General features: G+C 40.2%; 1 protein-coding gene across 1 annotated transcript in view; it reads right to left on the bottom strand.

Moving 5' to 3' along the window:
• TBCD (tubulin folding cofactor D) overlaps positions 1-27,271 on the bottom strand; it is a gene marked incomplete at its 5' end in the record, with an annotated part of 114,882 nt that overhangs the window by 40,777 nt on the left and 46,834 nt on the right. The window contains 9 exons of the mRNA XM_080356512.1: positions 4-26; positions 770-830; positions 2,196-2,313; positions 3,261-3,334; positions 4,087-4,167; positions 8,417-8,502; positions 11,749-11,778; positions 16,712-16,769; positions 23,282-23,438. Of these exons, the coding sequence (XP_080212638.1) occupies positions 4-26; positions 770-830; positions 2,196-2,313; positions 3,261-3,334; positions 4,087-4,167; positions 8,417-8,502; positions 11,749-11,778; positions 16,712-16,769; positions 23,282-23,438 (688 nt within the window). The remainder of the gene's footprint in view (positions 1-3; positions 27-769; positions 831-2,195; positions 2,314-3,260; positions 3,335-4,086; positions 4,168-8,416; positions 8,503-11,748; positions 11,779-16,711; positions 16,770-23,281; positions 23,439-27,271) is intronic.

Here is a 27,271-nt window from a genome sequence, read left to right as displayed (position 1 = left end):
TACCTGTACAATTGACGACGAGAAAGCTGAGGGGAAAAATAAAAGCAACAAACATTAATATTAGCAGGGTTTGTTTGATACAAGTGTTTTCATTTTTCCTCCTTGCATGCAATGTCTAAACAGCATGAGCTACATTAGGTAAGATTATCTCTGTAGAAGCATTTGAAATTGCTAAGAGCAGGACATAACTTCACTTGTCATAAGCAGAGATACGGACAACGCATCAGCTGAAATACAGAATGTGACTTGCAGGGTCTATAATCAGGTAAATTATGGATGTAAGGATACAGCAATGAAATCCCACAAGGTAAAATAGAAAGGAAAAGGGGGACAGAATGGACTCACTAGGAGATCTCTTTTGAGGTCCCTTCCAATCCCAAACATACTGTGATACTGTGTGAGTGTGGTCACCTTAAGGCAACAGCCACACACGTACCTGCACGGCCAGGAAACAGGACAGAAAGGGCGAAGGAACAGAAGGAGAACAAAGAGAAACCCCATGTGGTATTTCAGAAGTGTAACAAGCAGCATCTGAGAAAATGGCTTTGCTAAGAAAGGGACCAAACACAAAATTATACTGGAGCAAGACACATGGGCAAGGACACCCAGCTGTCACAGTCTGGAGTGTGCATCCAAATTCCTATTTGTGAGATTGTTTGCTGTCGCCAAGGGGGAGAGGAAGGTGGGAACAACTGTTTTAATTGTAAATGTTTGTTTAAAAGTAATACAACATACTGGGTTAAAAGATACATTTATATGTGCTACAAACCTCTTGATGGATCTGCTTAAGTCCCTCCAAGGATTTTTCATTGAAATAATGAGTTACAGATCTGTAAAGGTATACAACATTTTAAAAACTGTTTTTCTGTTTGAAAGTACAACGAAGTCATGGAAGAAAAATTACTTATAGCATGATTAGGAAACCAATAATTTGATTTTGAAGTCTGCAATATTTGAAACAGTTCAGCAAACATTGTAACATAAGTTCTTTCCTTAACATGTAGCAAACTCCTTCTTAAAGGACTATGAAAACTGAACATAGCTTATTAAGAACATTTTAATCAGTAATACACCAATAACCCTTCTCAGTTTAGTTGTACTTTTGGACTCCTGACACTTTGGTGATATTTTCATCCATTTCAAGTATTTCCTGCTACTAAAAATGTCCTGCCTCTTGTTCTCTAACTTTTCAACTCTTAACTCAAATTCTTTAGATAGACGCTGCTGGTAAATAAAATTCCTATTTGCCAATAATTGAAGCCATGAAAATCAGTGCATACTTTTGACATCTATTATTTGAATTCATCTTAGTACATTTAGCTTGAATTAACAATGACAACACTGAGTTTGTTATTGCCACCACTTTAGATATCTTTGTATGACGATGTTGGAATGTTCTCAGAAGTAAAATAATAAAGGTTATTTAGAGACTAATTATTCAACTTTTAGAAGAAAAACTATCCAGAAAGTCAGTCTGTTTCTCAACGTATATTTTTTCAGTGTACATATATCTATGAATCCTGCAGAACTGTACTTATTCTCAGTGAAGTTTGCACTCTGGAGTCTTGTTTTCCATTGCATTGACCTTAAAAAGCTGTTCATCCCAATTTAAGTTACACTAGTATAAAATTCTATTGCTAACATTGCTTCCAAATTCTGGTTTTTGCAATAAAGATTTTCAACCATTTTTCAGATGTGATTCTTGTGAAAGAAAAGGTAAATGGCTCATTTCTTTAATTAAAGCACTAAAGCAAAGACATCTCTAAATAATTTTGTCAATTATTCTGGCTACATCACCTATATGTAACGTGTGTGTGTACACATACACCAATATATAGATATATCTGGACCAGAATTCAGCAGCAACAATTAAATCAGTCCAACTCAATAAGACTGTCCCCTCATCCAGAAGACAGCATACTTATAGGGAAAGAGGGTTTAATCTATATTTAAATGATAACTTTCAACTCTCAAAGTGAGGCAGTAAATGATCACACATTCCTGATGATGAATTTAGACTTAATAACATTGCCAAAAAAAAAATCTGTAGGCTTGGCATGACTGATTAAAACAAACAAAAATTCAATGGAAAAGAAGTTCAGTAAGATGGAGATTTCCATAATTATACTCAGGAAGCTTTCAATAGACCAGACATGAAAGGATAATTTATAGTCAAGATAATCTTGCATTTGTACCTATTATTCTCTTCTGCCAGTTTACACAGTGCATGGGTGATCTCAGCACACGCAAGAATTGCCCCATGGCGAGTGTGCAGATCTGTGCCCACTGATAAAGGTAGAAGTCTTGGCAAAACTGAAAGAGATTAAATAATACATATTTTTTTAAACAAAACATAGGGACAGATCACAGTTCTAAATGTAAACATGTTGACTTAGAAATAACACAGTAAAACCATTTCTGCCAAGTCTGGCTGTTATATCCTGCCCGCTACACGGAAACCAAGTTTTAAAAATATAAGTGAATTCTGACAAAGCACACTCAACCACACCAAGAAATTCTGTACTCACAGCCAGCTCCCTGTTTGGAGTAAATAAAATAACAAGACTTGCTATTAGGCTGGCTGAGCGGTAAGGGAAATGAGGCGTGTTCTTCCATGGAATTTTACTTCCATATAAACTGTCACCTTCCTAGTCCACTGCAAGGAGCGCAGGTCAGATCAGTACCTGCAGCCCCACCGGGCTGTCAGCTGCTGTCTCAGCCACTCTGAAAATCAGCTACTACATCCTCAGCATCCCGAGTGGGCTGAGCGAAGGATCCTGAATTCATGCTAAGAAACATTTGATTACACACACATCAGTCAAAAAGGAATTCCTCTGAAGATGTCAGACTGGACAAGACAAAACAGATCCCCCCACCCTTTACAACATCAAAGCTCTATCACCAAAACAAAAGCTGGGAACTTGAGGGCTACCTGCCGGAATTGTTGCAACAGAACTACACCCATTTATTTACCTAGAACTGGTAGGGTCCAGTGTAGCTGGATAACTAAAGTCCAGTCCCCAGACAGCAAAAGATCCGTACGGTATAATTTTCACATGTATAATTTTTGTATGTTATAATTTTTGCATGAAATCTGAAAACTGGTAAAACTATTGGTGTCACTATACTCTCTTAAGTCGCAGGGGAAATCTTAATTTTTATTAAGTCATGGTGCATGTTGAAGTTTTCTTAATACATTTTAGTTGCGGAAGCTAGAACCCTTGATACGGCACGGTACGCAGAACGAACTTGTTACCTACCCACATCTGCCATGTATTCAGGAGCTTGTTGAGTGAGGTTATGCAGCGCTTTGGTTGAAAGTTCTCGAATAACGCTGAAGATGTAAAAAAAACATTTTGGATTTTTTTGGGTTAGCAATTTAGTGCATTAAAATAAAGAAAATAATGTCAGGAATGGACTCCTGACCCAAACAAAGATCGCAGCACTACTAAAAATTACAATATTGTCTGTCCATTGTATGCTTCCCCCCCTCAAATAAAGGCAACAAAACAAAACAGTGGACCAAACAGCCAGCCTACAGGTAGCTTTTAGCTATATGAATAGAACTCATTGCTGAAAGTGACAAAGAAAAACCCAAGTGTGGATGGTGGAACCTGAGGGCTCATTCTGTGTACTGGCAGGGACACTGCAGTAAACTATCATTATTTCTCATGATGCAAACTAGTATCAGCACTGATATAATCTCATTTGTGTTATATGTACATATTTTAATCTTCATGAACACTGAATATGACTAAGCAGCATCTCTATGCATGAAATCTACTTTAATTATGATAATTGTATGGTGATGGTGTTTACCCCCATACACTATACACCATATAGATGACTTTTATTAATCTATTAACAGATTTAGGTCATGGTAAAAAGACAAAATTAATAAAGGTGTTTTAAATGACAGTATGTTAGGGAGGAATAGATGACATCAGCTACTACTTGTCCAGTTTTCTTCAGTGAAATGCTATTGCAGACTCCAATATAAGCAAAATCTACAAAAATAATCTAGGAAAGCATGATATGCAGAACAGTCAGCTCCTGGGTATTAATAATTAGACTTTATGAACTTACCAATCCCAGTGGTTGATCTTCATGTTAACTAAATGATCAATCATTGGCTGTGTATACTCAGGAAAGCCAGCAATATACATACTGAAAAAGAAACGTCCAGGTAGAGAGAGGACAGACTGAACATTGGTGTGCATTTTAACACAAACCACTACAAAGACTTAAATCCTCTAGGTTTAAAGCAACAAAAAGATTACTTAAACACACTGTCTCCTAAATGAGATGCAGCTGAATGAAATAATACAATAGGACATGTTTTATAATTATTGAAAAAACTTTAAACGGCTTTCATAAAACCCTTTCAGATTCTCTATAGAAACTACTATAGATACAAAAAGCTTCACAACAATGAAAAGCTGCATCCAATTCCCATTGTTACATTCTAGAAAATGTAAAACACACTAAAAATCAAACACACACAAAAAGTCAATTCTGACAATAAATGTTAGAGCTGCCAAGTCAAGCCCAAGACGTGAGGGAACAGCAGGACTTATGACCCGTGCAGCCTGGGTAATCACCCAGCTTCACAGCCAGCTCGCTTTCCCATCCTCAGAAACATCAACTATTGAAAGGTCAGGTCAACACAAGTTAAGTGAAATGTTTTTTCAGTATATCTGATGTATAGTGATTAACTTTGCAACTATAATAGTGTTCCATTAACATACATGCGTGTAATTAGAAGGAAAACAAAACCCAAATACTGTTGCCTGTTACTATATTGATATCTAGGTAATTCATCAGAAGAGAAGGAATCCTTAAATCCACAGCGCCAACCTCAGTCCTTGAGCCAATACCAGCTACAGCAATTCTACCTACAACTGCTGGCAGCCCTAGAGCGGGATTAGACAGTTGGTTTAACTGGTTGTTGATAGAATTCATTACTCTCTGGTTCCCTTCCCTGCTCTGGAAGAACACACAATCGCACACACACTTCCCTTGCCGTGTTTGAGTTCTCTTCTTTGTAGTTGCTTTTTAGACCCTAATTTTAGCACTTACCATTCATTCTCAACCACTTTAATCAGGACTTTCTTGCCCAGCTCAAAGTTGGTTTCTTGGGCTGTGTCTGTAGCCCAATTCCACTTTCAGTTTTCGTTTAACCACAGTCCTCATCTTTTGTACCCTACTGAGAATTTAATGCAAGTAGACATGTATGCAAGTCTAGCCTTCCTGATAATGTTGCTGGTAAGATTTTCGAATCCCTCTCTACTCAGATTAAGCAGCTTTCTCCTTAACTCTGCTTTTACCAAGCCCAGAGCTCCTGGAGTCACATAATCGCTTTATTCCCATCTCACACAAAATGGGTTTCCTCTGCCTTCCATCCTCAGAAAAGGATTATGATATTTTGAGCTGAATCCTCTAAAGAAAAATGTTTCCAAAGGGCACTCAGCATGAAGAACTTTCATAAAAATAATTAGATTTGGAAGGATACAAGGAACTATTTATACACACACATATATATAAATATATACTACTGCCTCTCTATGAGAATATATCACCATTTATTAACCAAAGCCACATCCAGCTGTAGAAAGTAACACTTGTATTGCTCAAAGGAATCTCGCAGTACAGCCCTTCACACCCTTTCCCATAGCACCATTGTGCTGGCACAGAGTGTCCCAGGACTGACTGATCTGGGTGGGGGATGGACACCTGAAGATTCCCGATCTGCAATAGAACCTCAAGCAGCTTTTTCCAGCTACATAAACAATCACACTACCTTAAGGCATACGGATCAGAAAAGTCCATTCTTCCTGCCACATCATAATGAAACATGTTTTTTCTGCAGCCAAATATATGTTTATATACTTTTCCTTTGATGTTGCTCAGACAAAAAATAAGGAAATAATTAAATATTGACCCAAATAATTACATCTTGCTTGAAGAGCAAAGTGGTGAAGATTTTTAAAAGTAATATAATGAATGAGGTGACAAATACTTTACAAAGAAGAGTATGATTAATAACACTGAACATAGTTTCAAGGAGTCATGCTGTCCTGGTTTTGTTAAAAACAAGACTGGTTCTCTTTTAGTGATTCTTCTTTCCGCTAAGTTCTTCTAGGTGCCTGTACTTTCCTGAGGTTTAGCCTGCATGTTTTTCCTAGGATGCTGCACTCGGTGCTGATAAGAGACCAACGGAATGCTGAAGAAGCTCTGTTTAGATTTATTACTATGGTGGCTATGAAAGACTGGTAAGTTTCCCCACGTTCGGTTGTGAGAGGGGTGTGTTTGAGGAGAGGTGGATGGAACAGGTGACTAGAACTGACCAAAGGAAGTATTCCATCCCATAATCATCATACCCCCTATATAAGAGGGTGATCACAGGGTCTGTCTCTCTTCGCCCATGGCCGGCATCTGGAGAGGCCCCTGTCCGTCTGTCTGTCTGTCTGTGATCCACAGCCCTCAGGCTCTGCATCCCGCACCCAGGTTCCGTTTGCTGTGCAGTCCTGCCCGTGACTGCCGGGGCCTGAGCTGCAGCTGCTGGAGCCGCCAGCCCCGCAGCCCCAGCTCTGCTGCTGAGGGACACAGCTCCGCATGAGCGCTTGAGACTGGTTTTGTATATTTTGTATATATATTCTCTATTTATTAGTAGCATTAGTAAAACCCTTTAAAACTCTCCAACTTGAAGTCTAAGTCTCTCTTCCTTTCCTCTTATCTTTCTTATCATCTTTCCGATCTAAAGGAAAGAGTGGCGGGAAGTGAGGGGATAACAGGGAGCGTCTGCCACGGTTTATTGCCGCCTTGCCTTAAACCTTGACACATGCGACTAACTGCATAAGATTATAAAGAACTTAAAAATTTATTCCTTCTGTTGCACAATTTAAAGAAAGGCACAAGAATGGAAGAGTCAGCGGTAAAAATATTTTCACTTAGATAAGAAACACTCCTACAAAACCCCTGGAAATCATAACGAAAGCAGTAAAAAGTAAACATTTGAAACAAATCATGAATTAACAATCCAGCTCTCAAAAAGTAAGGAGAACATAATTAAGTCTCCAAGCCAAAATTGTAGAAGAGAGAAAATAAAAACTGCTTTGTCAATTTTGAATATTTTCAATTTTCTACTGGTAAAAAAAGCCAGAGTTTCAACACTTTCCAGCTCCAGAGCAGCAGTGAATCCCGAGCGATGTGTTTCCCCATCCAGCTCAGCAGGCGGGAGCTCGGGGGAAGAGCTGTGGGAGGGGGTGTGGACCCCAGACGGAACGACAGTAGGTAAAAGGTGTAGACATGCACAGGCTGAAATGATTATGCACCAAAGGGACAATATGGAGGTGGACAGATTAATGAAAATAACAGTCAAAGAAGAGGACAGAGGACTCCAGTGCAAATGATCTTAAAAAACTGCTCATTGGAAGTCACCAAGCTGGTGAGAGAGCATAAACCGCCATACGCCTGTTTGCCATTTCTCTTCCCCAAGAATATCATCTCTTCGAGCTTTTGGAACCGGTTGGCTTCTGAGCAACACGCAACTGCAGAGGGCAACTTATCAGAGCTATCTGAAAATGGTGTGAATCACCTGAGTAGGTGCCTGTCTCTGCTGGGGCTCTGGAGAGGTCAGACACCAGGCTAGACTGTCTGCCTTGGACAACTACAGCACGATCCAGCCCTCAGCCTTTTTCATCCTCTCATGAGGAAGGGCAACCTCATGTTCACTTTAGTTACCCTGCACACCCAGCTTACCCCTGAATTCCCCTGACTTCAGCTTTACCGTATTTCAGATCGCTGCCCAGAACAGAACACGGGATTCCAAGACAAGCCACTGATTTATAACAGCACCACACCAGTTTTGGTATTTCCCTTTTCATTCTTTGAAGTGTCCATACTGCAGCGATCAGTTTGTGTTTTCAAACACTACTGTACATTCTAGTTAGATTTTCACTGAGATATCAATGAAAGATATAAGCACTCAAGTTAAAGGTCTAAGCACAGATCACAAATTCAACAACTTGTGCAAAGTATTTTTTTACGTTGGTATTGGGATATTTTTTTACCCATATTTGAGTCTATCTGCCCTCAGAACAGCCTCTCCTTTTACTACAATCCTTCCAAATCTCTCAGTCTCCTCTAATCTTGACCAGCTTAGCCAGTTTTGTGACATCTGCAAACATTGTCTCTTGGCTGCTTCCTCCATGTAGACAAGGAAATCACAGTCCCATTTTCTCCATGTCTTAGGCATAATAAGCAGTTTGATGAAGAAATAAGAAAACCTGAATTTTAATTTATTCAAAAACAACAGTAATAAACATAATGTTCAGTAAGGTGAAACAATCATCAAATATTTCATTATGTAAAAGAGGTCTCTCATGTTTAGGACAACAAATGTTTGGAAACTTACCTTATAGTCAGATAACAGTTAACTCTGTTACCAACAGCAAAATAATCAGCTGCAGTTAGAATGTCTATGCCATGTGGAAAAGTGCCCTACAAACACCAAGGGAAAAAGTATTATTTGAAAATGTAAAATACTTTCCAATAGGCAACATTATTGAAAACAAATCTTCTTATATAAGCAATAGAATTCAGATATTCAGAATTTTGATTGGCTATGACCGATTTAATACAGTATTATGCAGCAGGGCTGTGTTTTGGAATGGAGGAGGCAGCATAGCTTCCACAAGCCATAATTAAGCACGAATGGAAAAGAGCCAACTGAAAGACACCACGCTCACTTACAAAAGGGACAATCATATGCTATTTAAGCAATAAGGCCATGTGGAAGTACAGGTTCTGGATATGATACAGTTTTGTTTGTTTACAGCTCACTCATTCCTTCCAAATTAGGACACAGCCATGCAAAAATAGTAGAAAATATCTCTAGATCTAGGCCTGAATAATTAAATAAGTGTATATTGCAAGCAGTGGGAAGCTGTTAGTTTCTGTAGAGGTCTTACTCTGGGGAGTAAAATGCCAAAAGTCCAAAAAACCAAGGCCTGTAACCTGCCTGAATCAAAAACGACAGAGTAATTATAGCTTATCCTGCAAGCCCTGATAATGGTAAAATCAATGTACTCTCCAAAAGCGTAATGAAACACTGATTAGGGAGAAAAAGGCACACATGAGAAATATCTCAGTATGATTTACAGCCGAATAAGACAACATACAATTTAATATATAAGAATGCATACTGGACATAAGGAAAATCCTAGCTAAACAATTTCGATTCTAGCTCCTAGTTGGAGCTTGCTGTTTATTAATATTACTTGGCTGTAAGTGTGTCGGTTTGATGCCATCTCACCACAGGTCACGGTGCCACAGCGCATGGCAGCAGAATTCCCCACACCAGGTTCATTAGTACACAGGTCACGGCCAATGGGACAGACGGGTTTCAGATGAAAAGCTGATAGCTTCTATCAGAACACTCAAAACTTACGTCTCCAATATAAAAGTTTGTCTTATTAGAAGGATGTGTACTTCAGATGGAGAATATGTCTTAGCTCCTTCTAATTCCAAGAAAGGGTGTCTCTTTCAACACATTACATCCAGGTAAAGTACTACACAGGGTGTATCCACTGATGAAGTAACCATTTTCCTAGGCAGTAAGGAATGGTTCAGCAAGTAAAACTTCTGAACTTCTGTAGGAACCAGCTGCAGACTGATACGGTTCTTCATGCCATGAGAACTTACTATTCTACCGCAAACTCCACTATAACACGTTGTGTGTCCCACCAACACTGACAGCTTTGAATCTTGTGTCACAGCAGAATCAAGAAGCAAACTTTCTGTTTGCAAACTGACTTAGAGCATACTTGTCTGATTAAGAAACAAAAAACACAACACTTTTTGCTGCATTTCGACACCTGCAGCACCCAGGAGCCCTGTCTCCCCTGGAACTGAACTTGCAATAAGGTGTTTACTTCATTCATCACCTCACAGAGCCAGTTGCTGAGTTGCTGTGTGGTGAGTAACTTCTCCAGGGCAGTAACTACAGGCCCAAGGAAGAATCACGCTGGCATCTACTTATCACAGACCGAGTTGGCTCAGGTCACCAGAAACATCAACCCTCTTCCTCTGAGTCTTCTTGCACCCTTTCTCTGCTATTAACCTAATTCTGTGCAGCAATACACAAGTACTGGACACAATGCTTAATACTCACAGCTCTAAGGGAATAATATCCCAGCTCATAACACAGACATCTTCAAGAACAACAGCAAGAAAAGCTAGGCAGCATTTTAACAAAGATTCCTTAAAGAATGGCTTGCTGGTAACAAAATTTGCTTTAACCATGCTCACACACCCTGCTCTATCACAAAAATTCACTAACTGATCTATTTGCCCCCCATTTTTTTTCCTCTAAGTTGTATATTCAACTCTATTAATTCCTGATGAGAAACCAGGAAACTTTGAAATCCAAGTCTTTACCCTATTAGCTTCTCCTGCAGGGCTGCAAATCAAAGTTGTTTGAGCATTTTAGCTACTTAAATGTTAGCAAGTTACATTGGAACCTACCACAATACTTTCCTTCAAAGCACTTAGAGAGCAGTGTAGGGGAAAGGGACCTGGGGGTCCTGGGGACAGCAGGATGACCACGAGCCAGCACTGGGCCCTTGTGGCCAGGAAGCCAATGGTACCTGGGGTGGATTAGAAGGGGGTGGTCAGTAGGTCAGAGAGGTTCTCCTGCCCCTCTGCTCTGCCCTGGGGAGACCACATCTGGAATATTGTGTCCAGTTGTGGCCCCTCAGTTCCAGCAGGACAGGGAACTGCTGGAGAGAGTCCAGCGCAGGGCAACAAAGATGCTGAAGGGAGTGGAGCATCTCCCGTGTGAGGAAAGGCTGAGGGAGCTGGGGCTCTGGAGCTGGACAAGAGGAGACTGAGGGGGGACCTCATTAATGTTTACAGATATGTAAAGGGTGAGTGTCAGGAGGATGGAGCCAGGCTCTTCTGAGTGACAACCAGTGACAGGACAAGGGGCAATGGGTTCAAACTGGAACACAAGAGGTTCCACTTAAATTTGAGAAGAAACTTCTTCTTAGTAAGGGTGGCAGAGCCTGGCCCAGGCTGCCCAGGGAGGTTGTGGAGTCTCCTTCTCTGCAGACGTTCCAACCCGCCTGGACACCTTCCTGTGTAACCTCATCTGGGTGTTCCTGCTCCATGGGGGGATTGCACTGGATGAGCTTTCCAGGTCCCTTCCAATCCCTGACATTCTGGGATTCTGTGACTTGGGTACCTCCAAAAGTAACTGATTTCTCACAATATCTAGATGGTAGCATTATGGCACAACAGGCAAAAACACATATTGAGCTGAAGACTCTTCAGCCTCACTCATTGTTCTCTCACCAACCAAATGTGGTGCAACACACTTCAGCTGTTCTGTTAAAAACTAGAAAGTAAATAAAACAAAAGAATAACAAAAAAACCCTGCACTTTTCCTGCTTTAAGAGCACTGCACTTTGAAGGGTATATAATGGCCATTGTACATTTTGCTTTTCAAAATTACAAAAAATTACCGGAAAGCTCATTTTCTTCCAAAACTAGAACACTGAAATAAAGCTCACACCTCAGAAAAGTATTCCACAAGAACCTGTTTGCTGATAACAGAAATAATTATTTTGTGACATCCTTTGACTCAATTTCTCTGAAGCCACAGCGTCTCATTTTGATTTTAGGTACTACACGTTTACAATAACCTCCAAGGCACTAATGAATGAAGATGCAGGGGAGTTACCATACCTGTCTCCCAACATTCTCCTGGAAGGCAGCCTAAGGAACAGAGAACAAACATACCAAAAACAAGTCAGGTTTGCTTTTTGATAAACACCAGATGATGAATTCAAAACACACAACAATATAAATGACCCATGGCTTTTCTTTTTTAAATAAAGTAAGCTTTGTCAGTAGAACAGGCCCATGGGGCTTTTTTGTTTCTGCGTCTCTATGTTCTGTTGTTCTTAAAGCTGTATGTTGCATGACAGCAGTTTAAGAATGCGAGTTTAATAAACTCGTCACACCCACAGGAGTGCTTTTGAGTAGCGACATAAGGCTTCGCACTGGAATTAAAAGTCAATACCTGCAGACAACAGAAATTGAGACAGCTCGCTTGTGTCTGACTATTTCGATTTGCTAACAGGCAAAATTTCATTCTTCCACAATGAAAACTTCACATAAAAATAATACTGAGAACGCAATACTTATTTGTTAGATAGACATCTGAAAGGAGGCTGAAACACCAAAACTGTGAAACTTGGAGACAAAATTAACGTATATTTCTCGTGTTTTCCATTCAATAAACTCAAAATCCTGCAAAATGCAACTAATACAACCATCAAGTTAATCTCTCTACTTGTATGGTATACAGAATAAAACCTTTTAACTCCCTACTTGAATTTTCTCCTCTCAAAAAAGCCATGTTGTTGTTGTTCTTCCTTAATAATAGAAACTTCTGTAAATTCTAACTCTTTTCAGAGAGGAGGGATCATCATTATCTGGACACATCTCTTAGGGAATGTCACTACATGTCACCTAGGCACACAAACCTCCAGCGATGGGCAGCATTTGTCACCTGACAGTTAACCGATATTTAACATACAGGGGGGAAGTCCCAAACTTCACTGAAAATGTCACAAGAACTTAGACAGACAGAGCTCCTGTATTCGCTCCATAAATACAGTGCACATGTGGTAATCTCCCCATAAAAACCAAAGGTTCGGTGAGCTCACCAAGGTCTCAGACTGTACCTATGGAGCAAGCCCTAATGAAGCCGGAGTCGCTGGGTGCATTTCTGAGGTTATGTCTGTTTGGGATAACGATTGCAGACTTGCCCGGGCTAGTTCAGCTCCCGCTCGCCGTGTATCCATCGCAGGACACGTAGCACAGGCTGACTCCAAAACACGTCCCCACCACCTCGGCGAGTTTTGGCGCCCACCTTGGCCTGCTCGCAGCGGCAGCCGCGCTGCCCCCGAGCTACCTGGTTTGGGATGGCCCGGGGCAGAGCCGCATGGGCCGCCCTGTGCCGCGGCAGCTGCACAAATACACCCTTGGGCGATGCCGAAAGAGCCTCCGGAGCAGCAGTGTGAGCTGCAGCAGTGCCCTGGTCTTGTTCATGCTGTACGGCCCGCATTCGTACAAGGAGGGGTTCATTCTGACCTCTCAGCCAGGATTTACCAGGACATCATTTCAGGTCACCCAGCATCATTTATTTTTTACTTTCACATTAGCTTTAGGTCCCCTTTTATGCTATTGAGACCCTTGTAGTCAGCATAAGTGGTTTGAGCAACTATCACATCCAAAGGATTTAATAGTTCAGTCACTGCACCACAATTTCTTTTTAAAATGTACTGCTCAGACACATGTCTTACTGATACCAAATATTTAAAGCCTTCCCCCCCACCCCACCTTCTTTTTAAATCACAAACTTTGATAACCAAACAGCGTAAATCTGGTCTCAATGTTCTCCAAGTCATGATTTTTAAAACTATCAATATCAAGAGGAAAAAAACAATTCTCTTTATCATGTCAGAGCTGAATGGAGCCAAATTCAAGATCACTTATTCATGTGATTATTCCTTATAATGATTATTCATGAAAGAATTGCAAAAGTCAGCTCAGAATGCTTCTGGAGCTTCAAAAGAAGAGCCTTACTTTATTCTCTCTAACCTCAGGGTTCAAAATATCTCTATATGCTATTTCACTTTATTGGTGCTCTGCATTATAATATATTGCATATTGTAACAGATGGAAAATCCAGTAAAACATGTTGTTTATTTAAATATGTATTTAACTGTAGTAATGATTGCAAATAATTAGGACTCCTAGGTATTTTTCTTCAAAACTGTAGTAATGCCCAGTAAACACAAAATGTTTGTCTGCCTTTCTAAAGTGAGAAAAATGTTGCAGTACTTTCATAACTATCCATCAAAACAGCGATTCCAAATTTTGACTAGATCCAAATTAGCATGTTATAATGAAAAAACATAATTAGACTGGAGATAACTGAACTGCAGAATACTTGATAGCTTGGTTTGAAGTAGAAGAGGGAAGTCAGAAGAAAATACACTATATTTGTACTCACTGGAAATATGGAAGCACAATCTCCACTAAGCTTCTAGCATTAGTGAATGTATCTGGTTTAGCACCATATTTCATGGTCAAACTATCGGTTTATGTTTAAGCATAGAAACATAATGAAGATTATACAAGACAATTAGATGAAGGTGCTAAAGGTAAGCAGTACTCTGGTAGTGGCAATCATGTTAAAAAGAATTCTCCTCTTTATATATATTACCACTGATTCCTAGGACAATTCCTATAGAGCAAATAAATAATTCACTTCTCACCAGCTACACTCCTTCATGGCTTGTGCAGTTCTCAGGAAAGCAAAGCTACCTTTGTTTTCCTCTAAGGATTTTATCTGAATAAAGTGACTTAAAGTATCCAAGAACAGCAAATTCTACAGTTTGTAAAATTTAGGAGTTGAAGTTTGGGGGAAAGTAGCATTGCTGCTATTCATGAGTTGTACAGTATGTGAAGAATATGTTGGATCAGTACTCAGCGATCTACAGCATCGTCACTTCCATGCTTTGGTTTTAACCTATTTAGACAAAGTGATTTGTGATACGATTACACAAGCAACTGACTCACTTCCTCAGCAATTATGCTGCAGCTTCATTCAACAGCTTAAACTCTCAAGCAGAGGTGTGGCTAGAAAAAATAAGGATGCTATCCAGGTATCCCTGAGGAATCCTTCTTATGCTATAAATGCATTAGCTTTCAAAATTTCAGTCAAAAATTAAGACAGATCTGTTAATTAATTTGCATGTTGCAAAGACTGCCTTTTTAAAAAAAATACATTCACAGTGAAGTTTATTGTCAGAAACAGAGACACCTGGCTCTTTGACACACATTTTTTGGTCCCAGGTTTGAGGTAATACAGTTATAGGGTGAGGTTTTTCACATTTGCATAAGATAATTTATCTGTTCAAACAGACAACTCATACTTTTTTTTTAAAGAAAGCAACTTCAATATATACAACACACTCCCTGACATTCTCATAAATAAGATTCTTCTCAAATTCTATAACCTCTCCTCCATTAATTCCTTTCTCTTAAGAATAATCACACATTCTTATAATTTCTCAACAGTGTCAGTATTTTCTACAGAAAGGTCCCACAAAATATATTTCAGTGTCAGTCCTATTAAATAGTTAACAAGATCTGCCTAATGGATTTATCACTTTCCTTTGTAAAATTCCCAGATCTACAGAAAAGATGTGGCAGGATGCAAACCCCCCTCTCTCCCCATCCATCCTTCGATACGGAAGGAGTAGACCCATCTCCCTCTGTCTCTGCTACTTGAGGCCAACAGCTGCTTTTGTTTGACTCCAGAGGACCCCTGGCCAGGGCCGTTAAGAAGGGAGTGCCGAGGTGCCAGGGAGCCGCTGGGCACCCGCAGCCAGTGTGAGGGATGTTTGGAAGCCTCAGGGGAACCCCACAGCCAGGGTGGGGGTGCAGAGAAGCTTCTGGAATGCCTATAAGAAATGGGATTCTCGTCGAGGCTCCACCCCTTGCGCGCGACCTCTTGGAGTTATGAGCTGAGCGGCTGCCACCAGGAGCCACTGACCCCCACCCCGGGATGGAGACTCCGCTTGCCTTGCCGCCACGTGAGTGAGTGAAGTTTCTCCTCGCAGGATTGCGAGTGTATCTACTTTCCGTGCACATTTGCACATGTATTTATACTTTCCGTGCACATTTACACGCGTACTTTCCATGCTCAATACAAGCACGTGTATAAATTATTTCCTTGCATAATCGTGAGTGTATTTTCCTCCCGTGCTTCCACATAAGCACGTGTAATATTCCGTGCACATTTGCACATCTATTTCTCCTCGCAGGACTGCGAGTGTATTAGACATTTACCCTTGCAGGATTGCGAGTGTACACTTCCCGTACTCAATATGAGTACGTGTATCCCTTTAAATTAATCCCACACCGTGTTCAGGCAAGCGTGGACTCTTCCCGGACTCAGAGATGGCTCCAGTATTGTTTTTGCTGCATGCACACTGTGGACCTGCTGTTGTATTAGTTGCTGCCCTTTAGTAATTACCACAATTGATATCCAAACCTGTATTCAAGTCACTTTGGGGTGCTAAAACCCTGTTTCTCACCAGTTTAATAAAAGTTGTTTTGGACCCTGTTGTCCCTTAAACTGACCTCGGGGTGCCTCTGTGACAAAGGGTTTTGTAGCATTACTGAAAACACGTTGGGAGGGGAGATATTATTCTAGAAATTTTCAGCTTACCACAACTACAGAATAACAAGTTGCTGGGCAATTAGAAAAGCATAAATTCACAAAACCTACCAGCTTGAAATCTACCAGTGTTTGTTTATTATTAATTACCCTTTTGTCTTTGATACTGTGAATAGTAAATGCTAAATAGCTCTTTCTCCAATACCTTATCTTAACCATCATGACAACAATACAGCAGATTGTGAACTGTGGCCATAAATCAAAATGTGGCTCTGTGGATCATATAATTTAAAATCTATATTCAAACCATACTTCTGAAGATTTAAAAAACTCACTTTTTTTGCTCAGAACACAATATATTGCAGTTGTATATACCTAATTCTACAAATGATTACATTACATTACAACAACAAATAACAGAAACATATTATATGGAATGTGAGAACTTACAGAAGCCGCTCTTCTGCAATTAACATCACGATCAAATACTGCTGCGATAACCAGGGCACTGAGAAAATAAAATACTGAGTTTCAGTACCAAAAATATGAGAAGAAATGTTCGATGCTGTCATTTCAACATTTAAACTTCTAAGCAGAAGACATAACATTTCCTCTAAGAAGCTTATTATTTATAAATATGAATCCAAACTAAAATTCAAGTTGAAATAACCACGTCCTTTCTCTAGTTTGCTGTGGACTTTCCATTGTCTGAGTGGACAGCTGCCACCCTACTGTATCAAAGCAATTTAAGGAGTATGCAAGTATGTTTAACTGCATAGAAAAATATTCTATTTTAAATATAGCAGGAATTTAAAGCTTGAACAGAGCTATCATCTCTAATGTGAGACCCACACGGTGCAGTTTTAAATTAAAACTTGGAAATACAGTTTCTCAATAGCCAAATGCACAGCAAGTCTTATGCAAGGCTTAAGCAAAACCGAAAGTTAAGCAATTGAAACTTGCAGCTCTCTCTACAAGAACAATCATATCCCCTAAGTAGCAAAAAATCAGAAAGCAATATGCACGTCCTGCTACAAAGTGACCTGCAAGATAAACCGCAAAGCATTTTTTTTGTAAAGGTGACCTGTAGACACAGAGGCATTATTATACAAAACTATTTCTTTGTGCATGAAGTCTGGTAACCCTGCACAGTTTAATTCTTCTCCCTCACAAAAACTGCTTTTAACAGATGTGCTACACAACAGAAGAGAGAGAATATATCACAGGACATGAAGTCTACAGCTTTAGAAATCCACCTCCAGCATTCAATTAACTCCAGTGACAAATAAACATCACTTCAGGAGAATCATTTAAGCAGAAAATTATTCCTTTCAAACTCTGAAACTCTTCATTACATTACTTATTGACTCCAGGCAAAACAGGAAACAAATACTGGCCGAAAACTAAATCCACGATAGATTTGCTTCAGCATAAAGATATTAATTACACTGATAATATCAAACTTTCCTGGGTAGTAGCTATCAGTTTCCTACAGTGAAGAACACTGTGTTGTTAAAATTCACTGAAATGCATAATCAATGCTGCCTCTGTAATTTCAGTTCGCCTCCATCATTAAAACAAGAGACAGAAAGCAAGAATGAAAACAAACCCCCATAAATTGTTATGTTAACAGTTAATGCTTTCTTATTGCTACTGGCATGAGCAATTCCTCTCTGTGCCACAAAGACAGGAGGTGATTAGACGACAAAAGGAGGTCAGAGCCAAACAACAGCGATTGGAAGAGCCAATGTTTAGGGAGCGTTCCATCAGCAAGCAGCGCACAGCTGGCTGCTGAGAGCGTGCTGCCTCACACACACCACCTTTGCTAAGCTTCTTCAATGGCTTACAAAGAAACTTAAAAATCATTTCTAAAGCACATTTAAGTAGTATATAGTTTTAATTTCAATACTGTTCTCTTCTGAGAAACAAACAAAAAAATCCAGCAAAAGAAACAAGTCTATAAGTAAAACCAGCAAAACAACATAATGTCTCTGTGATGCCACCTGAGTTATATTCAGTGCTGTAAATGAATACCATGTTTAAGAAAAACAAAACACCCAGGAATTTTGCCATAGCCCCATTATATTAATAAATAATACTGTAGTCACTTAAGTTTAAAATAGTTCCGTTAAAAGCAATATCAAACTATATGAATAACTTTTTAAAGTGAATTCCTATTTGACAATGCAGGCACAGGCTGCCGTAACGCAGGGATTAGCAAGGAAAGCAACGTGCCTAAGATGAAACATGTCTAAGGTGTCTTCACCTGTCTGCTTTGTCGTGGGAGTTTATGTGATACTCCACCAGGATTTCCTAACATAAAGAAACTGTTTATGTCAAACAAAGTGGGATATTTTTTTTAAGCTAGTTAAAGAATCATGTCTTGACTTGCCTGAAAGGTACCACACCTGACTACTAACAGGTAGAGCAAAGAATGGCTTTGCATCTCGCAGTCTCTATTAAACACCTTTTGTAGTTCCTTGAGGTATATTTAGCCTGCGTGCACGACAAGCAGTTAAGTGTGCAACAAACACCAACGGACTTCAAAAAGCAAGCTGCAATTCTATCAGTCCACTAATAATTCTCCCTTTCTTTCCTATCCCTTCCCCTCTCCACCAAGTACTCACTGAACTGGCTTCAGGAAAAGTTAAAAGGACTCAAAGTGTCTCACATCCTCAGCCCAACACCGCTCTCATTTCCTTCCCCCGACAAGGCAGAAGGAATCAGAGAGCAGCGGCCGGCCAGGTGATAGACATCAGAACACAGAAATATCAGGTTACCCTCTCCTTATAAGCACCAGCTGTACCCGACAATAAATCTGAATTTCCTTTATCACCTGTAGCAGGTACTTCTGGTCTATACTAGTGACAGGCAGCAAGAAGTTTATCCTCTTGCTAACCTCTGAGAATTTGCTACTGTTAATTCAAACATATCACTCAAGCTGCGGGAAGAAGAAAAATAAACTCTCAAAACTCTTGCCCACTTGGTACAAACCCCAAATTTCCTTCCTGAACTCAAAAAAGGGAAAAGTCTAACTTGTAACAGGACAGAAAACCCTCCTCCCTACTGTACATTAGAGACGGGGAGGCACAATGAGCATCACAAGGAAAACGGCTTTGAACAGTCCAAGCAAGTTAAAGAAGGAGGTGAGATGAGAGTCAGACCTGAGCCTGTTGAGAGCTGGTACCCCAGTGGCCTCACAGTGAGCTGGATAATGAAAACAGAGCAAGGCTCGGTTGGTTTTTCTATTACTAGCTTCTTTTTCTTTTTTCAAACTGAGAAGCTGCCCCATTCCCTTTATCACATACAGCTGTGCTGTGCTCAGCCACAGGGGCAAGGCAGGTGAAGGACACAGCAAAGGAGGCGGCTCCAACCAGCTCTGCGAGGGGAAAAAGCCCTTCAGCCTCAGCTTTAATTCCTCCTGCTGATCTAGGCAAGGAGGAGGGCTCCAGAAAAGGAGAAATATGGTGACCATTCCCTCTGTGAACTTCCACAGTCCCCCTAGCCCAGCTCACACCAAGCTCTTATGCTTTCTGCTCACCACCCAATGTCCTGCAATCTTCAGCGTGTTACTTTCGGATGATGAAATTTAAATAAATACACATGTAGCAAAAAGCATGAAAACACTTAGGAGTTACAAATGCTGCTATTGAAAGAGAGAGAAAGAAAAAAAAAAGAAGGCATATGATGCCCCTGTGGGAATTAACTTTACACAAGTGCAAGACACAGTAGGCACACAACTCTCATCTGAAGGCAATATTCAAATACAGAAAAGAAAAAAAAAGCTATTCTCAATATTTCGTCATGGTACAAGATGTAGCTCAAAGCAATGCTTCAGATTTCCCCAATTCTGCAGGATGCCCTTGCCCTGGAGCCAGCTACACCACTCACCCACAGCCACACCTTCCTTCTTTTTTCCTCTTCAAAAACAAGGCAGCACCGCAGGGAAGACAAAGCCGCCCGCGCTCCTACACTGAGCGCTCTGCTCGTATCCCGGTTCTGCTGAACGGGAGACAGCAATTACATCCTTCTAAATAACGATCCATTTATTGATTACCTACACCACTGAGCGACAGAGAAATGAAACTACATTCCAACTGTGCAACAGTTCCCAATAGTTAAGATAGCCAGCAGCAATTTAATCACTATAATTGTATAATAGAGAAGTATGTTTTCCTTTTTGTTTTTTGTTTAGGTTTTAAACAAAACTGCTCAGCTTCTTAGTGTGCACCTGCTGCTTTATAGAAAGTAACTTCCACACCCAAGGGGGCACGAATCAAATTACCCGTATTTCCAAGTTATTAAATTATGTTTGACTTTGCTCATAGGTAAGCTTAAAAAGAGAGAATGCGTGTAGAGACTGGGAGAGAAAAGGATCTCGGTCAAGTAATGATATGCTTGAATAGCAACTTCAGTCCCTGCAAGTATTTCAAAACGTAGTACGGCTATCCTGCCAAAAAGTGAAGTTTCATTGACTTCACCAAGGATTTTCTTTTTGCGGTCCTGTAGTTTGAGCAGATCAGGGAAGGTTTTAGGAACCAGTTCAACTGGGCTTTAAAAACATAAATAAGCAAATGTAAGTGTATCTTGTTGCAATATGGATAGGGAAAAAATACAGATGTAAAAATAAGAGCAAGTACATCAGAAATACTCTTGGGTGAGTGTTTATAATAAATGTTCTCTATATTTTTAATTTGTAATTTCAACATTCTGACAATTTCATCACTTAGAACATTCATGAGAAGGCTGCAAAGAAGCTGCTATCACTGAATATAGAGACAGATATTGCTCTTAAAACATTGTCACAAATTGAAATTGTGTGAACTAAAAAAAATATTATTTTATGCAGTTTAAGGTGATTTTTGACAGTTAAAGTGAATTATGTCCCTTGACTGCAGAAAACACAGAAAATAATGTCTTTCTCTTACGTGATGATGCAACTTAGCAGGCAAGAAAATGAATAGAAAATCCCACCACGAAGTCAGCCCTCTGCTTTAATTCTTAACTCTGTCCCACCGTCTGAAAGGGTTGTGGGGCAGGACCCCACTGCAGTAGCACACACATTTTGGTACCCGAGTTTCCCAACAAGATGCACTAACGCGTGCCAAAGGCCATGCCACAGAGGACGCCAACACGGAGCAGTTCCCTGTTCAACTCAACACCACCTGGTTACTACCAGGGTGCTTACTCAGCCTTGCTTTTCCAGTCGGAGTGTAGCAACAGCTACTCCAAGGTCAGCGTTACCCGCGTTCCTCCAGCCAGTTCAACAGCACTGTTAGAGGCTGGGAAGGAAGGATAAACCACTCGCCATTCACAGCACCAAATCAAAGCACATAGCTCAGATCCAATCGCTCGTGACTTTTTTTTAAGGAGGTAGTAATTTTCCTTTCAGTTAAACAATTTCTTATTTCTCTATAAGAAACTAATAGTTTGTATTCTTACACAGGCAGAGGGTTTTGCTGTGTAATTCAGCTCACAATGGGTATTATGTACTCATCACAAGATGCTGAGTTCTGCATTTTTTAAGGGTAGCAACAATTTGCTTGTGGCTAGAGGTATGACTCTTCTTTAAGTAAAACAGTGACACACCTAAGGCTAGATTTAAAAAAAAGCTCTATGTAATTATCAGCTTGCTGACACAATAGGTGAAACTGTGTGTCATACTGTATTTGAATATTTTTTTTCACCATTTCTCTTTGGAGTGGCAATTTTACCTTCCACAGGTGATTATACTTAGAAAAGGTATGGCCAACATTACTACAAAGATTTTTAAGTAAAGCCTTAATATTACATTAATACTTGCTAAAATACCATGTGGCTTTGTTATAAAACAAAGCATATTAAAACCACACCACCCTACAACCGATCATAAGCAATTCTCACTTCCCCCCCACCGTCCACCCTTGTGCTTCTCTCCACTCCACCAGCTTATTCCAAACAACCGAAATTGTTGTAGCTGCCATAGCCACAGTGTTAGTTGGTATTATTACCATAGGCAGAAGATATTTTCCTAAAAAGAAAAGAAGAATTTGTGTTCGGAATAGTATGAAAGCTAAAGGACAAGAGCTTCTTCAGAAACAGAACCTTCATACCTGTCCACAAGTTCCCACCACCAGCTTTGTGACAGTAAAACTAAATATTACAGATCATGCAAAATCAAAACAGTGAGCTTGTATCAAATGCATGGAGAACATTCTTCTGCACTATGGTAGGGTGAAAGGAGTCAAACAAATATATTGCTCAAATCATCATGAGCAGAAGAAAAATTCTGCTAAACAGAACAGAGCAGAATTGTGATGAATGGAACCCTTACACACTCACACTTGGGCTTTTCCAAGTTGCACAAGGAACAAGCTTGCCAGACCTCAGAAGAAACCTTAAAGTTGTCCAACTAAGAGCTAAGTTGTTCAACTAAGAGTTCAACTCTGAGAAAAGATGCCTGAGTTGCCGCTATCCACTGTTGCAGTAAAAGTCTGCCAAAAACCTGTTAGAGACTACTTCTTTGCATTTGCAGTGCAAATCACCTTGAAATGTCGGCCAGCGTCCTGCTAACACAAAGACTAAATGCTAAAGAGAGAATCCCACAAGCAAACAGGAGGAAAAGCACAAAAAGAAAGAATAAAAAGGTAGAACCAAGTTGTATCTGAAAAAATATCGTCAGTATTAAGTTAAAAGTTTCACCAATTCTAGTCCATAAATCAATGAACTTTTAAAAATATTATCATAAACAAAAACATCCATTCCTTGGCGAGCAATAACCAGAGATCAATTAATTTCATTCATGTTACACAGGACACAACAGCTACTTTTTAAGCACGAAGGTATTAGCCCTAAATGGATGTATCACTTTTGGTCAATATCTAATTTTAAATATCTTAAAGACAGCATTAGACTCCTAGATTACTAACTTCTAGAAGATACAGAATTAGCCTACTGAATTAACTTCTAGCTCCTTCTTCATTTTCAGTAAATTTAGAAAATTAACTGTAAATAGCTCATTTTCTTATTGCCGCAACTTACCTTGAAATCTGGTGAATAAAAGGGATCAGTTCTGCAGGATCATAAGCGCGAGCGAAGGCCCAGCACACGTAGCACGCTGCGTCCCTCACGTTGGAACCCACGCTGCACGCCCCCCTCTTCTCGTCGTATGTCAGCGCTTTCAAAATGACAGGAACAACTGTTAAATTTAAAAAAATGCACAAAAGCAACAATTAGGACCATAGAGCGAACTAAAAATAAAGGGTGTAAGAGCATGCAGTGATCAGAGAAAAGACACAGGGTGGGCTTGTGTGTTCTGAAAGAAAAGAAACATGGCTCTTAGTATGTGCTAATTTTACAGAATCACAGAATCAAAGATGATGGAGAGCGGTCCAGCAATGACCTCAGCCAGCTCCCTCAGCACCCGCGGGTGCATCCCATCCGGACCCATGGATTTAGGGATGTCCAGATTGCCTAACTGCTCCCTAACCCAGTCCTCATCAACCCAGGCAAACTCCTCCATTGTCCTGCCCTCCTCTGGGGCCTCAGCGGTACGGGGCTCCTCAGGACAGCCTCTGGCAGAGTAGACACAGACAAAGAAGGCATTCAGTAACTCTGCCTTCTCTGTATCTTCTGTCACCAGGGCACCCACCTCGTTCATCAGTGGGCCTACATTGCCTCTGCTGTTAGTTTTATCTGCCACGTATTAGAAAAAGCTCTTCCTGTTGTCCTTGACCCCCCTCGCCAGGTTGAATTCTAAGGAGGCCTTAGCTTTCCTAGTTGCCTCCCTACACCCTCTGACAACAGCCTGATATTCTCCCCAGGTGGCCAGCCCCACCTTCCACGATCTAGAAACTCTCCTGTTCCACTTGAGCATACCCAGCAGTTCCCTGTTTGAATTTGATTAGAAAGAATAATTTTTATTTTAATACACTACTTTGTTGCTTTGTCAGTAGCAGTTTTTTCTATTCCATTCACATATAATTCAATGAGGATTAAAGTGAGCGGGTTACATAAGAACTAACATTGATATCATTTATTACTCAGTGGTACATCTTCAGAAGTCAAAGTAATGTTGAAATCCAAAATTTGTAAGTGTCTAATTTTTAAAGTACTGGAATATAAATATCACAGCAACATCTTTCACTAGAAAAATATTTCTTAAGAAAGACAGTATTGTAACTACCATAAAATAAAAGAATCAGTATCCAACTATGAGCAAGCAACATTTATCATGGTAGAAGTGCTAATATAAAAAATTCTTAGTTAACAATGCTTGTGAATCATCCTTATACCAATCTTGGATGGGACTTAAGCACAGATTTTACATACTCTTAAATCAAAGTGACATGTTTGGCATCATTCTTACATTAAACAAATTACCTGTGATAATTTATTCCCCATAGAGCTGTTATTTTGAACAACTTCAACACAGTGTTTTAAGCTGGAAGCCATCAGCATTGCCAGACTGCACAGATCATGAGGACACAGTATGTATAAAACCACAATGTAACCTCGAAACACAAACCGGTGGGCTTTCCTCTCATTTCCACTTAGAAATCCAAACCAACTGTGACCACTACATGCTGCTTTACCCACACAAAACGATTTAATGCAAGATCAGAAGCCTTTGACGAAGGAAAACAATATACAAAAAACCAAGCCAGTCTTCTTTTTTCCCTCTTACCAGTCATGTTAACTGTATCAATCTCTCCAGCATATCGGTTTTTGTTAGACAATGAGGAAGTAAGATGGAGATATTTGCATCTTAAACAGCAATATGGAACGATGCATTGCACTTCCAAACGGACTTAAAATGCACTTCTATTGGTTCTAACGCCCAAATTTGCAAATGCTGTCTTGCGATGCCTGGTAGAGAGATGAACGGCAAAAGCAGCTGACGGCCATCCTGGGAAGGAGCCTTTTATTTCTCTTATTTAGGCTGGTGTGGACAGGGAGAGACACTAAAACCGGGGACAACATTTAACAGAAACTAAACTAAACCCCAGACTATTAAAGTTACAGAGTAGTCAAAAAGAAGTAAAGGCAAAAGAAGACCCCAGAATCTTATCACAAAGGCCTTATAACACAGGTACTGTTATTGTAAGGAATGACAAATCAAGCTTGGGAAAACAAGTAGGTGAAAGATTTCACTTCCACGCTTATGGCTGCAGCAAAACTGCAGAAGTCAATACTTTTTTCTACAGAAAAGAGATCTTCCAAAAACTCAAGGAAGAATCATGTTACTTGGTTCTAGTAACATACTGCCACAGTTTAAGAAATACTATATGCACACAAGGCTCCCCAGAGGGCTTTTTTGGTATCTGCAAACCCAGATATACAATTCGAACCCACCTCTTTCTAGATGGCATTTCTTTAATAAATCAACTATGGAATCGTGTCTGCAGAAAAAACGGTCTCTAGAAAAAAAAAATTCTCTTTCTTGTACCGAATATTCTTTCTTGTATTGAATTTATCAAACACATCTGTTTCCTTAGAAAATACTTGTCCAAAGGTGATTCCATTGACAAGAAATGGGATCACTGAACTGTATTTCATTAGCAAACTGTGCCTCGATATACTTGAGTGGATGCAATCACAAAATAATTAAACTTCAGTGTACAGTTCATCACTGTGTGCCTGCTACTTTAAACAAAAGAATATGCACCACAACTGGAGAAGGGAAGTATTAAAGTGCCGTTTAAATGCATTTTAAGCTTCTAAAGAACGTAAAGCAGTAATCAGAAGGATGGACAAGATATGAGCGTTAGGAGAGCACAAACACTACATGGGACAAAAAGCAATTCCCATCCAGGAACAATGATATAGCAAAGATGGACGGATACTTGGGCACTTCTCAGTTCCAAAAGGAACTGCAATAAAAATCTTCAAAAATGTTGACTAGCTTGTTTTGAAAAATGCTGTGTCAACTGATGAAAAAAATGGAATTAGCTGGTTCTACAGGAACACTTAAAATAGTCGCCAAAGGCCATTTTGCAAAGCCGGTGCAGGTTTCCGTCAGCAGAGCGTGATCACTCCGGCTGCTCGGGGCGCACCCCCACCTCTGTGCACCGAAGGAAATGTGGAAGACACGCAGTCCCTCGCATTTGTATCGTCTGCATGAAAGAAAAACCATGTTTTTCCCATTCAAGGCATTGATTTCCCAAGTGATAGGGACAATACAAATGGCACCGGGCTTATTAGGGTCCGTCTAAGACAGCAGTGATGCTGCCAGGGGTCTGTACCGGCAGACACGAAGGAGATGGCAGGACCAGCAGCACTACTGCTCTGAGCAGCTCAAGCTTTCCCCATTCCCTCACATCCAGCCTTTGGACTCACACCTCTTTGGAGTCCCGCTCGTGTGTCTGGGACTCCAGGCATTGCTGCTGCAAGAGGAACAGCGTCAGTGGCAAGTCTGGAGAAAAACGGGGATAATGAAAAGGAAGGAACCAAACGTGGACATTTAGGAGGAGGGAGGAACAGGGAAAACAAGGTGAAGTATGCAGCAGTAAGGGCTAAGTAAATACAAACACAATGACACCAATAAGGGAAATACTGATCTAGGGATCACCTGTTAAAGATTTCATGCTATCATTGGTCAAATATTTACTGGTGAACTGTGGACTATGGGAAATGCTGTATAAAAATCACCCCAACAAGTGTTTGAAAAAGTGGATCCAGCATTATGTTTCCTGTTGGTATACAAATGCAAAAGAAACACTACCAACAACTCCAGGTTTCACTTCATTCTTTAGCCTAGAATTCTGCAAACACAACACAGGGTTTTTCCGCGCTGGTTTCCTGCAGTGTCAGAAGGGCCCGGCTGAGGGAGGCAGGAGGGAGCAGTACAAGGAAAACCCCCTGCAGTGTTTTGTCCACTGTAACTCAAATACCTTAGAAAAGACCTTCCTAATCTACAGTTCATCAGACTCCGTGCTCGCATTATCTCATGTATAGTTTTCATCTTCAGTCTAAACACAAAATACTAAGTTAAATTTTATTGAACATTTTTATCTGATTTAAACTGTTCAC

This window comes from Nesoenas mayeri, assembly GCF_963082525.1.
Source record: "Nesoenas mayeri genome assembly, chromosome: 19".
NCBI lineage: Eukaryota > Metazoa > Chordata > Aves > Columbiformes > Columbidae > Nesoenas > Nesoenas mayeri.
This window is presented reverse-complemented; position numbering and strand designations above follow the sequence as displayed.